Consider the following 18,956-nt stretch of genomic DNA (forward strand, 5'->3'; position numbering starts at 1 on the left):
GTTATACACACAAGATCAATGTTTGTGATGGATGGATAACCTAAATACCCTGAGTTTACCTTTATACAACGTACACAGGTACAAGGGCATCACTGTACTCCATAAACACGTATAATTATGGTCAATTAAAAATAAAATTTAAAAATATTATTCAATTCATCATAGCCTTTTGGAGTACAAGATCCACCCAAGCTGTTCCAGATGAGTGCTTTCCACTCAGCAGGAGTATATCAGTTCCTCCCTGTCCTCTCCACTGTGGTTGCTGAAGTTTAATTTCCACCCAGTCATTGCTCTGAGTTGCTCAGGTAGTAAAACCAGTTTACCCCATGTCACAACTGCCTGACAAACACCTCTTACTGGCCAGCCCAACACAGCCAAAGCTAAACACTGTCCCCTCTCACTTCATTTTAGAATAGCAGTTGATGTTTTCACCAATGAATTCCAGGCACATAATTAGGGAAGAATTTCTATGAAGTCCCACATAAATCTTTATCCACAGAATAACTGTTGTTCAGTATAGAAGTCCTCAAGGGGCTCAGTCCCACAGCTCTCTGGCAAGCCCTCGTTCTACACATATTTCTCAGAGATTTAAAAAGCAAACCAGTACATTAAAGCCTGTGAGAAGACTTCGGTAAAGAAATCCATTTTATTCTTCTTTTAAACACTATTTCCTAAACATTCTTTTACCCCAATTGTTTGTTTCACGAAAAACAACCACCACTACAACAACATCAAGAGTTTCAGGATCACAAGGCTTGGAAGCCTCATACATTTCCTCAACAAATATTGTTAAGGACCTAAAACGTGAAAAGCCCTACAACCAGGAGCAAAAAATACAAATTGAGCACACAGCATCCAAAATTCCAAAATTCAAAATGCTCAGAAAGCTCCAGCTCAAAAAGCTGACTCCACAAATGGAAATTTCTATATTGGACCTCATATGATGAGGTAGAATCAAAAATACAACCACAAAAAAAACTGTACAAAATTATCTCAAGCTTTATGTACAATGTGTACATGCAACATAAATGAATGGCTAACCCCCAAGATGCCCCACTGTATGATGTATGCAGATATTTTTCTAAAACACCACTTTTGATATCAAGCATTTCAGATGAGAGATACTCAGCTTGTACCAAGAAACCAGCATGGACACAGTGTTTGTCTTCTCCTTTGTATACCACAATAACTTTAAGAAGTGTACAACTATTTCCTTATTACTAAGAAAGGATGTAAGAAACCTATCTGATGGTCAAATATAAGTCATGCTGATTCAGAAGTATTTTTAACGCATCACTATATTGCTTATAAAACTCTGGAACTTAACAGCCAACATGATATCTGAGTTAGGAAATAATGTGACTAGCCATTCAGTAGATCTGATAGATTTCTCCCCACTTCTAAAACACATTCTTCTCTTCCTTGGTCTTCACTCTGCAATTACACTACTTTCCCTGGCATGCTCATCCTTTCTCATCAGCACTTGATACAGTGCTGCTTAGCGTGCGAGGGCAGTTTAAGGCTTGTTTTGGTGAATAGGCTCTTCCTGGTCCCCTCCAGCCCGTGAGACATCCATGTACCACTCACTGTACCACCCTATCTGTACCACTCACTAGATACTTAACGTAATATGTTCTGCATGGTTACTATATTCTTGAATGTAAGTCTGATTTCATTGATTAGTAAGCCCTTACTAATTTCTTTGAGGATTGACCATCTTTTTTTACATCTCTTGGTCATCTCCTTCTAAGTCTTACAAGACCTCCTGGCCAAAAGGTTTTATCAATCTTTGCTCTATATTCCTCCACAACACACTGAGTCCCTTCTCCCTTCTTCTCTCCTTCAATTCCTACCACAGGTGACAGATGGTATAGTAACAAGATGTTACTCCCTCTATATCACACCAAAGACAATGAAGTCATAGTTTGCCAGGAAGACTCTGCTCGTGGACTACTTAACTCTGGGTGTATGTAAGCTTATATTTTAGACTAGACCATGGTAGAAAATCTTGCAACGTGAATCCCTCTAACATTGAAGGTAACACTCCTTGAAAAAGAACCAAATACACTTTGTATAAACAGAAGAACTAAATCCTAAGGCTATAGTGTATTCTAACATCTATCACTAAAGATAAATAAACAAAATCAATAGTACCATTCAATGTGAAAAACTACTACAATATTTTTTCTAAGAAATGAATCTTGCAGAAATAAAGTATGTTTCAATAAAATAAAATATATATATACACATACATCTTGCACACACATATGTACATATAATATAAATGTGTATTTATACATATTTATTCAAAATATATATGATACAAAAAGCCAAAAAATAACAGAACAAAAATATTTTTATGTAGATTTCTTAGTTCACAAAAAAGAATTGAATTTAGAACTAGAATATGCCTACATTAAAATAACTGAGGTAAAAACTGATTTTCAATTTGATACGGCATGGGTAACCTTAAAATATTTACCACACTATGTATTCTAATAATTATTTTGGCTTAGCATATAAATTCTTCCACATCTCAAGCCAGAGCCACTTTTTAAGACTAACTGCATAAAGGAGCCAAGACAGAAATAGCTAATGTCGTGTGAGTTGGCAAAGAAAGGCTGAATGATATGGAACCAATGTGAATTTTATAAAAATTTATTTGTGTTAACTAATGCCAAGTGGCACTATTTCTTTAGCCAACCTGAATAAATCACATATTCCTACATAATCATTTCTCTATTAAATTGCTATGCACATTTTTCTGCTTGTGCATGCCAATACCTCAGTAACACTGAAAAGGAGACAAAAATAAACAGCTACCATGATGGCCCATTCTCAGAGAACTGACCTTGCGAAACAGAGACAGTCCCAGAACATAAAGGAAAGGAGTTGACAGATGTAAGCACCACATTTGGAGTCAGATTTTGCATTCGATCTTGGAGTTTATAAGTCCTGTCAGTTAAATGACCTTAAACCTTTCCAAGCCTCTGGGTTTTTTTAGCTGTCAAATGGGGGTGGGTCAAAACTTGCATTTACATACATTATCTCATTCAAATTCTTACAGCAAACCAGTGTAGTAGGTTAAAATTTTAAAATACCATAAAATATGGAATATCGATACATCTGAATTTCTAATCTGTAGTAGAAATAGATTTCCTATTTTTAAAATAGATCTAAAATTCTGCAGTTCTAAAAAAAGGAATGCATTTTCCCTGATAACTTAGAACATCTAATTCTGAACATATAAATTCCCAAGAGCTGACAACCTGATATCTGAAATCGCACCCTGAGGCAGGACACCAGATGCTTCTCCCTAGAGGTCCATGACACTAGAGGGTGCTGGTTGGGCATCATAAAGGAAGAAGAAGAGTGGACCTCTACTGTCATCACCCCACAGCTTCATGTGGCAGCAGGGACCAACAATACTTGGGTGACAACTGTAGAAGCCAGGTTGAGCAAACCTCAGCGGGGTCCCTGGAAGACAGTGGCATGGCCATCCGAACAATGCTTAAACAACAGAGTAGGTCACTGCTACTTGGGGGATGTCAGGTTATAAAAACCACAAAGAACAACTGGATCTGATGACTCATAAGGTCTATCCCAACTGTAAGATTTCTAAGATCTGTGATGCCACAATTCTCATTTCTACACTCACTCAACTTGAGAGTCTATCAAGTGTAAAAGCCACCCAATGGACATGTACATGAAATCTGTCTTTCCTCCTGCCAGGAGCTGGAATAGAAAACAAGGCGCTCTGTAGGGACAGAAGGTGACACAGAAACCAAGAATACCAAAATAGCTAATGAGCTCAGGAGAGCTTGGAAAAGGAGCGACTCACTTTGGAATTTGCAGACAACGTACAAGTCCTAGTAGGGAGTTCTTAGAAACAGAGGTAACACGGGAAGATGCAAGTCTCCTGGAAAAAGAAAAGATGATCGTTCAGGGCTGTGTCCAACATTAAACAGAGAACTCTGAAAATCATGTTCTTTACATTATTCTACAAAACTGACAAGAGAATGCTGTCTGCTTTAATATATTTTTCCTGTCAAATTAATATTCAGTAAAATAGGCACCATAAACTCAAAACTTTCTAAGCAGTAATGGCTCTATCCCTCATTTAATATAACTGTCCTCAATTACTAAACCAGACTTAATTTAGCCAGAAGAGATGAAAGGTATTTAACCCTTTGCAGTAGCCAGATTTACCTTGAGTTCTGAACCTTTAAAATAGACTACCATATTTTTCAGATTATGGATTCATTTGCTTATTTTTAAAACCAAATGGCACCTTAGTTACCTTGAAAAAATAACAGAATCATCACACTTATTCTCTAAAAAAAAAATTATAGAACAGAAAAAAGGCTTCTGAATAGAAAAACCTTGGTGAACATAACTTTTGGTTCATTTTGAAAGTTTCTTTACATGAACTCAAATACTGAAGACAATTAAAAACCTCCAAATTTCTCCTAAAAATAGTTTTTTAAAAAAAAAAAATTACAAGATGAAAATTCCCTCCACGTCTACTAACAGAAGTGTGAGAAGTCGCTACCCTTTACTTCTTGTGGGGTCTACAGTTACATTCTCTTTTCAAGTCATAAAGCCCACCAACTTCCCATGAATACATCACCAACCTCATGTCATCATAAGAACTATAGGACTAGTAGGATGTCTAACCTTCTGGATTCCAATCCTGATTCCATTTCAGATGCGAGAGGAATTTTTTAAAAAGATGATACCAAGCCCCATTTCAGAGATTCCCATTTGCTTGGTGTGAGACAAAGTCCAGGCATCACTACTTTTTAAAGCTTCCCATTGATTCAAACAAACGGCTACTATAACCATAATTAACTGCTCTCTTTTCACTGAGAGTGCTTATCATTTAAATAAGTCACAATGTTTTTGGCTTTTTTTTATCACCAGTATTTGGGGTACATTGAATTTTATTGTTTCCTGTACTTATACTTCAATGCTTTTTTTTTCTTTTTTGAAATAACAAATCTAACTCTGCTCCTTTTTTATTGCTCTTGCCATTGGGTAAACCTTTTCCCTTCTCCTTCCATGAAGGTGTTGGTCAAAAAGGCTCCCTTATATCTTTGCATGTTAGCCAGAATGACATTCTTGGCAAAGAGCCATCCAGAGACTGCAGGGCCCTAAGGCAAGCCCTGGCTGAAACCACTGCCAATCTAGGTTCGGCACAGGATTTTTATACTCAAAATACAAAACTTCAACAGAGTAGAGCAAGATGGGCATCACACAGCCTGGCTTTCTGTGGTTTTTCTAAGCACTGTAAGTAGAGAGTAGGGAAAAAGTTCTCATGGACTGTAAAGATACCTCTTGCTTGATTCCTCCCCACCGCCCTTCACTAGCACACTGTCTTCTGAGGAAGACAAATGAGGGACAGAACTGTTGCAGAGAGCCCCAGATTTGTTTCTGGCAGATCTTTTCGGGATTTTATAAATATTATTAGGATTGTTCTGTAGTAAAAGATGGTACTGTACAAGTAGAACTTTCTAAATAAACAGGAAAATACTCAAAACTCAAAAAAACTGGCTCAAGATAAACTCTTACCTGGAAAGATGCTCAGTCCTCTGTTTACTTCTAGGCTAAGGATCAGTGCTTGAGCGATGATGCTAAAGATTTGCTGGGGTGCAAAGTTCAAGCCATCAGTAACCTGAAAATAAAAGCCTCCTGACATTGCTCCTTCAAAAGAAGAAATTACACTCTGGTTAATTTGATTGCTTTGCAAAAGTCATCCACTTTCATCCCCTTCCCCCAAGAAGACCCCCTGTAAAACAAACCCTGTGTTAATACAATGACTAAGTTCACTGGATCAAATACAGTTGTGTCATGTAACATTTCTGTCAACAATGGACCACATATAGGACTCCATTTCACAATATTATGTGTATCATCAAAAGACATCAAAGCTGGTCTAATTTGTGTAAATACACTCTACAGTGTTTGCACAATGATGGAACTGCCTGATGACTCATTTCTCAGAAAAAAACACACATTATAATGAATGACTATATTGCCAAAGATATAAAGTTAAAACATATCAATGAAGAACTAAAATGAACATTCCACATCCTACAACAATAAAATGCAAGTGGTTTTATCTTTAAGAAACTAAAAAATTTTTAAACATATCCTTCACCTGAATTTTATTATCAATTTATACGAATAAGGCAGTGCAAGACTGTAACAAACAAAACACACATACACATACATAAATAATTTTTGCAATCTTAATAATACTATCAAAACTAGCAGGACACAAATAATACTTACCACCCCCTCCAAAGAGTTACATCTTCAATTATGCATTATCTCAATCTAACTATCCTGCGAAGAGGGGAAAGGAAAGGAAATGAAAGTCTTGCTTTTATTAAATCTCAGCAAGGAGAGAATTCCATTCTCACACATCTGTCAAGGGATTGGTGATATCAGTAAAGTTAACAATTAACATATGTGCATAACTGAAATTGAAATGGATTCTTATTGATTCAGTTCCCAGGGGTACTTTACCAATCTAACTCAAAGCAGTAAGCAAGACCATGATGCAGGCAGCTCAAGGTTCAGATCCCCATCACCCTTTGAAAATGACCATCCAGTGCTAAATTGGGAGCACTACAGGCCTTTGTTCTTGTACTGGGTAGAAATGTATCTTTGTGGTGCTCAGGAACATGTTACAAAGACTAAAGGAGGCATGGCCAGACTCCGCGATTATGAACCAGTAGGCTCTTAATAGCACCATTTAATAAGAGGTAGATCATTTAATAAGAGGTTGACAGTATTTCATTCCTGTTAGGCAAATCCTTTTAGAGTTCTGATTTCTCACAAAAGGTTACTAAAATTTTCCCAGATATATATATATATATATATATATATATATATATATATATATAAAGAGAGAGAGAGACAGAGAGAGAGACAGAGAGAGAGACAGAGACAGAGAGACCACTAAGTCTAATTCAGAACAGAGGTGCAAAATCAAATGCTGTTTTGCATTGTTTTTCTAGAAAGAGCATTTTAAAATTGTATTTTATGAAATTAAGGAGAGAAAGCTTTCTACCATTGGACACTTTGAATACTTCATGAATCCAGGCACAAGATGGAGATGAAATCAAAGAACATATGTCAAAATATATAGAATATTATATTGAGTGCATCCTAGCAGACTCCTAAAGACCAAAGAAAGAAAAGAAAACACAAAAACAAGATTGATCTGTACATTTTCTATTATACAATCTCAAAAATTTTCAACACTAGTACTTTTAGAAATGAAAATGATAAATCACTTAGCTTGGTTTTATCAATCTACTCAGGTTGTTATGTGGATGGTGAGTTAGATTAATGGCAGAGCACTCTGCAAATATAAAATGCTAAGAGAGGCTAATTAAGACTAAGTCTTTGTTTGGGGCTGTTGATGGACAAATGGACATGGAAAGCCAGCTGGTTTCAGCACCAGATTCATCTGGCAGTTGGCTCCAGACACTTAGCGTTATTAGCTCGCCTCAGTGTCCATTTAGGAAATGTAATGGATTGGCTCTCATGTTAACATTGCCTTTAACTCTCCTTCCTGTTTTCTGAGAAATTATTCTCCCTACTCACCAAGCAAATATTGACCTGATACTTGATAAATCAATCAACCCAGAGACCTACTTTTTATTTTAATATTTCATTTAAATAGCAACTTTAGTTCTTCAAACTGCTCTGGCCTTCAGTAAACTGGAACTAATGAAGAAAGCCCAGTTTTAGGGTCAAACCAATTGAATCTTTGTGAGCCTCAGTTTCTTCCTTGAAAATGGGGTTATAGGACTGGTGATTTAGCTCAGTGGCATAAGCACCTGCCTGGCAAGCACGAGATTATGAGTTTGATCCCCGGCACCGAAGAAAAAAAGAAAGAAAACAAAATGGGGTTATTATTCTCTACTGCTCATTTGGAGATGAAATTAAATTTTTTGCAGGAAAGAATAGATGACTGCTTTTCAGAATAGACAGGAAGGAGAATTCAGAACTTCTCTTATATAAGTCTAGAGCAGTTCTCTCCATCCACAAAATATGATAATCCTTTCATTTAAAAAAACTTTCTAGAGGCTCACATAAAAAATACCTGGACTTTTGCTATCTTCTACTGAAATACACATAATTAGAAGAAATTATCAGTTAGGTGCCTTTTAAAATGAATTGTATTCAGTTAGTCAGCACAACTGCACACATTTTGAAGATAGAAACACATATGTGTATGATTTATGCTTAGTTTGGTTTGGTTTTTGAGTTTTAGCAAGGGCCTCTATTCAGCTCAGCTGGCCTCAAACTCTCTGTGTAGCCCAATTTGGCCTCGAGCCTCCTGCCTTGGCCTCCCTAATGCTGAGATTACAGGAATGTGTTCAGGACATGTATGTTAAAATATTATCCAATCTAGAAACAATGCCTTGACACATATTTGGGTAAATTTAGGATAATTTTGCAACAATTCTAACCCTATATGTCCTAGGCTATCAATTTAGAACCACTAGATGGGAGCATTCATATAGTTAATAATCCTCAGATTCTTTGGGGAACTTTCACATTATGTGGAAAGATAATCATGATATTACTATATCTGGCTGTAGAAGAAGTCTTACCTTTATTTTATTCACTATGTTTTCAAAAGGGATAATTTAACTGCAAAAGCTGGACAGCTTAGCTTTCTGATCATACCCTCCTGCCTAATGCTGTTTCCCACTCCTCCTGCCAGCTGCTGCTCCTCTCCAGCCACTGCCCCTGAAAACAAAGCCAGGCTGCCCTTGCTCAGTGCCTGGGTCACCCCTCTACATTTTTCCACTAGTTTGGCACATTGATTTATTGATGAACAAGAGAAGCAGAAAAGAACATTCGACACCAGGATCTCTTAGAATTAAAGTTCTATTCCTTTCTTCATTAATTTGTATCCATTCCTTGAACAAGTGTGCTTTTTCACCCATGCACCCCTAACATCTGGAACCGTTATTACCTGATACATAGTAGTTATATCATTCTTCCAACAAAAATTTATTTGTTAAGCACCTATTACGTTCTAGCAATTGTCTTACGGGCTGAGGATACAGGATGTCTTGTCCTTACAGTTTTTACTCTGTAATGGGGAAGGACAAACAATAAACAAATATCCACGTTGATGTATACTGTGCTAGGAAGGAGGGGAAGCAATGGAGAATAACAGAAAAGAGAAGCTATATTAATGAATGCTTAAGAAAAGGCTCAAAGAGGAGGTGTCTGACTTTACATGACAATTTCTTCAAGTCATATGGAAGTCAAATGTACTCTATGGTTTGCTATTATTGCTATTATTATTAGCCTAACTAAACATATCACTTTTTAAGAAATTACAGCACTTAGGGATTTTCTACATGGCACACAGTTTTCACTCAGCAGCTCTTAGTTATGACCAACACATTAACCACTGAATGAAACACATTTTAGTTTTATATTACTTTGCTCTATGACCTTTTTTGGGCATTGTTTATCTCCTGGTTATTTTTTTATGAGTCCACGTGTGCAGTTTGGAAAGCCAGCATATGCACATAACACATCTTAATTCTTTTTTATCTTCCTTTCTCCCTGCGTACCTCTTGACTCACCAGGGTGTGCAAACACTACCTAGCCCCCATTGATTTGAGCCTGGGTGAAGTTCTGGCTGCTTTGGTCAGAAGAGGACTTTAGAGCCAGATGCCTATTGCTAGGCGGAGTGACCCAGTAGACTAGATCCTGTGGGGAGGAGTCTCTATCTTCCACACACAGGTCACCTGTGGTTATCTCAGTGACAGAGTTCACCCCACCTAAAAAAGAAGCTCACAGCCCTTTGAGGATCAACTGCAATCACATCATGTTAATAAACAGGATGGCAATGACACCTTCGCACCTTGTATGAATATTTTAACTGAAACAATCCATCAGAGGTTTGAAAGCATGAGGTTTCTTAATTCAAAACAGATACATAATTACAAGTCAAATGAAATGTGATATATTTAATTTATTAAGCTTATGAGACTTCAAAAATAGTATAATTATTTATTCAAAATTAATTATTACAGTATATATCCACATATCTAAAGTATAATAAAAATACAATCTATATTCTAGGAACCTTTTAGTGCTAAGTACTTTAAATGGAACCTCAGATAATATAGAATCTATTTGTTGGGTTGGCTTAAGGATTTCTACTCACTGCTTTAAGAAATAATTGATTTCAGATTCTAAATATTTGAGGGGGAAACATACACACTGTATGACATTTTTTTTTTAATTCTCTTCATTCTACCTTGCATAAGAAAGCAAAATACCTGGTTTTGTTTTCCTTGTAAGGTTTGCTGTATTTCTAACTTACATCTAAAATGGTACCACAGTTACATACTCTACTTAAAATCTATTTACACTGCCTAAACATCTTAATTCAATAATTCATCAGACATTTATTGAGTAGCAATATATTCCAGGAAATGTTCTGCATGCTTACAATGCATCAGTAAGGGCTGGGGATTTAGCTCAGCAGTGTAAGCTCCTGCCTGGCAAGCACAAGGTCATGAGTTCGCTCCCCAGTTCCAAACAAAACAAAATAAAGCAAACCAATGCATCAGTGCACAAAAATCATCATGTGACCTATGTTCTGGCAAAAGGGGACAAAGAAACAGAGATAAAAACAATGGCATAATAAGAAATGAACTACATAGTCTGTTACAAAGTCAAAACACTGAAAAAAATGAGGGATGTTAAACAAGAGGTTCACTAAAGGAAAGGCTGGGAGAGGAGGAGGAGGAGCCATGAGAATATGTGACTATCCAGGGAGGAGTCAGACAGACAGGCAAGGTAAACAGCCGTGTGGTGGGGGTAAGTGGCCCCAACCGTGGGTGAGCAGTAGTAGAGGTTACTGTAGTATGATGTGGTCAAGATAAGCAAGATGCAGCATAAAAGAACATGAAGCAAAAACATAATGGAAGGTCAAGCCATTCAGGATCTCGCATGCCACTATGGCTTGTCCCTCAGGGCAATGGGGAATCAGCACAGGGCGGTGGGTGAAAAGGGATCTTTTTGGTTTCTGATTCAAGAACACACTGTGAGCAGGGCCAGGTGTTAGTGGGCAGTGACAATCATCCCAGAGAGAAATGAAAGAAGACAGTGCTGAGGTGATGAGGAGTTCACGTCCAGGTGACTGCTGGATAAAGCCAACATCCTTTTCCCAGAGGTCAGAACCTCAGCAACAGGGAGTTCCCGTCTGGTAAATGAGGAAGACTGCAGGTTGACTGGACTTGAGGAATAGGATCAGGAGTTCAGTTCTGAATGTGCTGCATTTAAAATGCTTCTTTGGACAATGAACCACATCTGATGTAATAGGCTGGTCAGAGAGTTTCTGTAATCATGCAGTCACATGATACTTCACTAACACTAAAAACAAGTGGTTTTATCACTAACTCAATTTTCACATTTCTATCTGCATTTTTTTTCTTACCCACAGAAACACTGTGTGCACATTCCTGAGTTCGTGTATCCTCTTCTACGCTTTTTACCAACACACTTAAAACTTCAATCCTAAGGTATTTAGTAGATAAGATGCCTGGCTAAGGAAACTATTTTCCCGAAGAAAACAGGCAATTTATGAAGTAACTTAATGCATGCCCACTCACCATCTATTAACTAAACACAGTTTTGAAAGTGAGGTCAGGATTCCTATGTTTTTATATCAGATATGATAGAATGAGCAGACAAAAATCCGTTTTGATTGCTTTTAATGCTCCAATTACTGATAGCGCACACATGCAAAGCCTGCTTTGTGAATCACTTCCTAGTGTTTTGAAAGTTAACAGCTGCAATCATTAAGTTATTGTACATAACTAAATACCTCCCCCCCCACACACTAGCACTTACACTTCCAAATGAATGTACAATTCTTCAAAGTTTCAAAGTAACTATGTTGAAGAACACATGCCAATAACAATAGTACTGCTCAAATATTTTTTCTTTTGAAATTATTTTCTGGTTTTTCAAAAACATTTGATTGTTTTTATACAGTGGGTTCAAGTTTGCCATTATTAGCTATATAATTAATGGCAGGCACATTTCTTAACTTCTTTGGGTCTCAATTATCTCATTGATAAACTAGGAATAAGGGAGTTATTGCATTTCACTGAGGGCTGTGTTTTGTTTGCTTTGCTGGCACGCTGGGAACTGACCTCAGTGCCTCTCACATTCTAGACAGCTGTTTTACCACTGTGCTACACTGCCAGTTTAGTTGTGACCTTTTTGTATTATTTAAATTATTCTGACTGTGATGATTACTGTTACTGAAACTATTCTGTAACACACACTGTGGACTTTGTTTCATTTCAAGCATCCATAACAAGTTGAGTAGTCTATCTGTTTATTGATAGTGTTGGACCAATGCTCCTAATCCTGTAATTTGGAATAGGCTCACTGGAAATTTTCAGTGCTAAGCTCTAAGGATATCAACTTTTTAAGAGCTACCACAAGTGCAATCAATTTACTATTTAAATTATAAGGTTTTAGCTTTTATTTAACACGTTGAAAGGCTAAAATGTGTGTAGAATATACAAGTTGACCTTTTTGTTTGTTTGTTTATTTGTTTGTTTTAGTTGGCCTGTTTAACAGATTACCAAGCCCACTCATTTTGGCCTGTCACTTTTCATATTTTAAAATCCATCTACACATTTTTTTCTTACTTCTTCACGGGCTCAAACTGAGTTGGAAATGTGCTGCCATTTCTTTCCTATAGCAGGCACTTATTTTTTCCGACACTGAGCACAGGAGAGCTAGACAAAGCATGTTTTCCACTGAGTTACTCTAATGGAGAACACTGCTTTTCCCTTCTTGCCTCTTCCAAAACAAATGGAAAACCCGCCACTGAAAGCAGGAGGTGATACGTTCAAGTCTTCATTTCAGTTCAAATCAAATTTAGTTCAATTTACAGTTCCATTGCATTAGGGGAAGTTTGATTTAGTCCCTTGTACTTGGTAACACAAATTTCAATATATTATATTCATTACCATATTCATAAACTTCATTATACTATAGAAAGTGACAACAGCCTCTCACTTGAATTCAAATTTAAAAGTAACTCAAAGCCCAAGAAATAATTGTTCAAACAATAAAAATCTGAAAACATGAATCCAGGTAACATAACTTTAAAATTCACCAATAGCTTTAAGAGGAAATAGGTGGGATTTAGAAACTATGAGTCCATTCAATCACATTATAATTGCAATGTTTAAAGAATAAGACTCCTGCTTTGTGTTTCATAGGAAGGATGTGAAATTTTCAAGAATTTACAGTCTCACTGCTTGGCTGCTGTAGGACTGTTATTTCAGATTTTTCAGGTTTTATTTTTTCCACTGTCCCTAGTGTTTAAGCCCTCTTTAATGACGAGCATTTTTCAAAAGCAAATAGAGCTCCAGGTTGCATAGCTCAGTGGTAGAGTGCTTTCCTAGAATATGTGTGGCTCTGGGTTCAAACAACTAGCACCATAAAAACAAACAAACAAAAAAGAAAATGATCCTATTTTAAGTGTAAAAACAAGGTAAAATATACAGTATTATAGAAAGAGATACAGTACATGAAAAATAGGAAAATGAAGCCCCCTTGTGGACACAAATATATTTTATCAGGTAAACAAAAATCACAGGCTGTTTGAATACAAATGTACTCAGTAGAATGTATTTCAGAGTAAACCACGGAGGATTCATCCACAATGGCCTAACCCCAATTACTAATTCCAGTTTGTCAGGGCACAATGCTCCCCTGTAACACTGAATGGCCTTAGGGACAGCCAGAAGTTCTGTGGCTTCAGGCAGTGTTTTCCTATATCAGTAGAAAAAATTGCACTTGAAACACTGTGAAGAGAACTTAATGTTCAGATTTTTGGCTATGAACTTAACGCAGAATGTGGGATGCTATCAGAGGCTCTAGTCCCAAAGTCCCAACTCTTTCTCCCAAGCAGACTGCAAGTGGATTTGCTACTACCTGTTGCAGGCCCTGATAGCCAGACCAAATGGTCATGGAGAAAATCAGATGTCCTGAGAAATGCTGGTTCGAGGCCAGAGACGGCATAGAATCTGGAGGCTACATGGGAGTCACATTTGAAAAACTCCCTTCGCTCCAGATTCTGCCACTGTATCTTTGCAGGCAAGTCACTTATTTTTTCTACTTCTAATTTTGTTTTCTTAAATGGAAATAAGAAGCAACCAGCAACCATAATTGGGGAAAGCAATTATTGAAAATGCATTCTCTCCGTTCTCTTACTTTGATAAAATGAATATACTTCTGTATACATTAGCTCTCCAAAGTGTTAATAAACTTGACAATTCTCTAATAATATTAATAGTAAAGGCTATCAATTTATTAAAACTCCCTGCAATATGACCAATAGGCATAGTCTTTCCAAGAGATTTTTAAAGTGCATTTGCCATTATTATTATTATATATTCTAGTACATAACACAGAGTTCTTATACTCCAATTAAAAAATCAGGAGCAGAAAACAAAAGGATGACTTTGATGTTGTAAACTATCCACAGAGACTTTCAAAATTATCAACATCAACTGCTGTCTGTTTCTGGGCTTTCTTTTCAAGTCAGAATGTTGAGATTGATAGTAGACAATGTGATTAATGAGTTGCAGTCCCCAAAACTACATTTTCTTAAAAGCCTTTAAGCAATCTCATTCACATTGTATTATATAGCATAAGAAAGAAATGTTGATATTATATACCCTCATCTATTCCCTTTTACCTGGAATATTTAAAATTCTATAATTTTATTTTTCTTTCTTCATTACTATGACTTGGGCAGACAATAGCAGTTCATAAAGCAAATCAGACAGGTTTAGAGACAATGTGTCCGTTTCCTCCTACCTAATTTCCTTTCCTGCTGAACACTAAAAAGCAGCTGGGCATGCTTGTGTGGTGGCAGGGTTGGCCTGGTATGCAGCGCTATGGTAAGCAGTCGCAGGGACACTTCAGAGCTAAAGGTAACAATCAGACCTCCCTTTCTGGGACACACAGACTCCCTCCAAGAGAAGTATCATGAAGAAGGAGTATTCGGGGAGTAAAGTACAGGTTGTTATAGTTAGGGCGGCTGTTACAACCCTCTAGTACTAGTTTCTAAGTGTTCTAGTGGATAAAAATTTCAGTAGATGAGTTTCTGGGACTTGATTCAACCCATAAGGGACAGGTTTACCCAGAAACAGAAAGAGGAATGGGGAAAACATTACTCATCAATATAGAAGAATTTGGCTTTACTAAATCTGTGGATCACAATGTTCTTTTGTTTACTAACATCCAAAGTAAGGAGTACATTTTACACAGGAACTTTGTATATCTATATTATTGTGTGCATGCCTAAAGTCTAATATAAGAATAAATCAAGCAATGGTTTCAGTTACTTGTTACTCTCATTCAATACAGTATATTCTGATGTTTTTTATTTTATTCCATTTAATTTGTGTTTAAAATATTGGCCCTGACCCATAGATTACACCCTGAAGTTTTGAAACACTGTTCCAGTGTGGTTTGCAGAATATGTACTCTGATCAGACCACATGGACCCCAAACTCATTCTTTTTTACTAAATGTGTGGTCTCAGTTTAATGAGTTCGCCTTCCTACGTCCTGAATTGACTGTAGTCTTCACTTTACTTCAAGAGTCATGGTGAGAATTAAATGAGAAATCATTTCATCATTCATGCAATACTTTTAGAACTGAGCCTAACTCATAGCAGGGGTTCAGTACATACTGGCTGCTTGCCATGATTATCTCTAGAAACCTAATAGAACAAAATTGTAAAGCACCAGGTGGTCCTTATGCCCTCTCACCATGAAACTGAATATCTATCACTCTTCTCCTCCCTACACCTTTTCCAGGTTTCCACGTTTTTCATGCCTTCGGATGTGCCACGCTCACTACAGACCCTCTGCTTTAGTCCAGAAATATCCCTTCACTTTGAATGCTCTTCCTTCTAATATTTCCATCTAACCAAGCCCACCTTGAGCAAAGGGTTTAGAGCAAGCTTAAGATAGCCATTCCCTACAAATGATCTGCTTATCAGGATAGTCCTTGACTGTCACTTCGGAATTTGATTGTTATACAGTTTTCTATACTGATGTTAAACTTTCTCTAAATGGTAAGACTACCTCGCTGTGCCTGAAGTGTTTGTACAGTTTGGTTTGTGCTGGACACTAGCTTTCCTCTTGGAAGTCTGGGGTCTGGTACATACTGGGCACAGTGCCTGCCTAACCAGTCCCTATAAAAATCTTTGACACCCAGATCCAGTGAACTTTCCTGGTAGAAAACACATTTCATATGTTGGTACAATTGCTGGAGTAATAGCATGCTCCCTGCATTACATCACTGGAAAAGCACTCTCAGACTTGACCTAGTTTCCCCTGGCCCTCATACCATATGCCTTTTCTCTATGCTGCTTTCTCACTGTAGTAAATCTAAGCCATGAGCATGCTACATTCTCTGAGTTTTGCAAATCAATGAACCTGAAGAAGGTCTTCAGACCCCTAACATACAAGCTTCCTTGTATGTTCCTTTCTAACCATTTTTTATTCAATGTTAATATTCTCCAACCTCAATCATTCTTTATCTTCATATGTGATTTGCAGAAAATATAGCAGATCCACGCTCCATTTATAACATAATTTTATTGACTATCTCACTGAACATAGGCTCCATAAAAGCATTTATTTAGCCATTTAAGATTTATTGAGCTCTTATACATGTCAGGTACTATGCCATGCATTGATAATATCAAAGAGAAATACAGGTAGACTCCCTTTCAAATGTACCTTATATTTACAGAAAAAGTAAGATGATAGATTGTTCAATAACAGAGAGTGATAGATACTTAAAAAAAAATCAGATCCAGGGACAGAAAATAGCACAAAGCTATTTCCTCTAGGGTGTCAGAAATGGTCTCTTTCAGAACACCCATTTGATTTGGAATCCTGGACAGCCATAGTCCAATCAAGCTTCCCAGAGGTGGCAACATACCATAGTCTGGATTCCCTGAAACTGTGAGCCAAATTCAAGCTTCCCTCCTTGTGGGTAACAAGTACTGTATCTCAATGACGGAAGAGTTGACTGATACACACATTCCACATAATACTTATCCCTCTTAGTCTGCAGAACCCTGATTTTAAAGCCAACGCTATGTGTATTTCTTAAATAAATGGTTCACTTGTAAATATAACACCTCTACCCAGTCTAGAGTAAATCAATCCAATATAAAATCCAACACAACATCCTTTCCATTTGTCTGTCTCAAGCTGAACAGAACTGAAGCACATCAACTAAGTTTTCCCATGATACCATCACAGGAGATCAGAACTGGGAAGAATTGAGCAAAACCAAGCAAAATAACTGCTATTAAGGAAAGTGAAATCTGTAGAGATTTTACTGAAGTTCAACTGGCCAGTTTACAAATTTTAAAGTCCAGTATCTTAATTTTAATCCAAAACCTTCAATCTTCAAAGAACATGTTTTTAAGCCAGAAAAATAAATGAATGAATTCAGAAAGAGCTAAGTGAATGACATATTCATCAAAACTGGGAAATTACATAAAGGATAGATAAGTATCCTCCTTCCACCCAGATATACTGCCTCTATTTCTTTAGAGAGCACTCTTTTATCAACATTAGAGGGAAACAGTAAATAACTGAGCAACCCTCTGGTTCTGGACAAAAAGATTGTATTTCCCTAAATTAAAGGACAACAAAGACAATGTCTAGAATACTTCACTGTTTCTGAACATCATACATTGACAGGTAAATTTTACATAGCTAAGCTGTGATTGAAATGGTAGTGCATCTTAATTCCTTTCCACAAAGAAGCCTAAGAGTTGACCACGTTTTTCGTTTTCAGCCAACTAAGGATTATTTCCCTTGAGGTCTTGGCCTCTATTCCCTTTCTTGGACCTTCCTCATTCTGCAGTTCTGCACAACACAGCAAAGCCTGCAAATCTCCTCGGGTTCCTTGGCAAACCCACATGCTGACACAATTGCTACAGAACTCAACCCATAAAAGCCGCTTCAGCAGAAGCAAGGCATAGCCACTTCAGCACTGATTTTCCTTTTTCTTTACCAATAAAGACATTCTTTGATAACACGGGTGTCCTGAAAAGAGCTTGAGTCAGTCAGGAGTAATGGGGAAAAGTGATAGAGTATGGTACCGAGAGTGTTCATTCCTTCCCTTGTAGCTACTCTATGTCTCAGTGTCCCATTTTACAAATAAAGTTCATCACAGCAGTTCCTACAGAGGCTTGGGAAATAACACTAGTTACACAAGAGGCCCAGTCCTCAACCAACACCCAACAAATGTAGACTTTTATAATTGTGTTTAAAGATTATTAACAGTTAAAATTCCTAACTTGTGGTGCTAAGGCTTGAATCTGTGACCTCACACATGCCAGGCATGTGTTATACTGGATCTCGAGGCCTTGCATTACTCCTGAGTGGCAAGAATCCAGACCAACAAGCCACAGAATGATGCAGCAGAAGGTACCATCCGTGGATGATGTTGACATAAAGGAAAGGGTCTTTGGTGAGTGTGATGGACAAATAAATGACGGGCAGAGACGTGAAGAAAATAAGGTGAATACAGGTACCAATGGAATATGAAACAGTGAACTTTGACCTTAATTTATGAAACACCTTGGGCCAATTAAATGATTGTGGGGTAATCCCTAGAGCTCACAAGGGGCTGATCTAACCAGGACAAGAGGCTGCTATTGGGCTTTTAACAGTTTTTGTTGCTGTTCAAAATACTTGGATCTAGGAATAGAACTTTCAGTGTGTTTAGTTATCATAGAGTTTGTTTTTCTTGTTTCATTATGTACTCCCTACACTCTATATAAAAAATTAACAGTGTTTTTACATTTGGAACTTGTGCCTTTATAAGTTTGC

At 37.2% G+C, this 18,956-nt stretch overlaps 1 protein-coding gene across 1 annotated transcript in view; it reads right to left on the bottom strand.

Annotated features, from left to right (window-relative positions):
- LOC100728146 (chondroitin sulfate proteoglycan 4-like) overlaps positions 1 to 18,956 on the bottom strand; it is a 57,926-nt gene that overhangs the window by 16,160 nt on the left and 22,810 nt on the right. The window contains 2 exon segments of the mRNA XM_063257882.1: positions 5,572 to 5,703; positions 9,627 to 9,824. Of these exon segments, the coding sequence (XP_063113952.1) occupies positions 5,572 to 5,703; positions 9,627 to 9,824 (330 nt within the window).

This window comes from Cavia porcellus, unplaced genomic scaffold, assembly GCF_034190915.1.
Source record: "Cavia porcellus strain 051 isolate PalLab524CR breed Dunkin Hartley unplaced genomic scaffold, mCavPor4.1 scaffold_11, whole genome shotgun sequence".
Classification (NCBI taxonomy): Eukaryota; Metazoa; Chordata; class Mammalia; order Rodentia; family Caviidae; genus Cavia; species Cavia porcellus.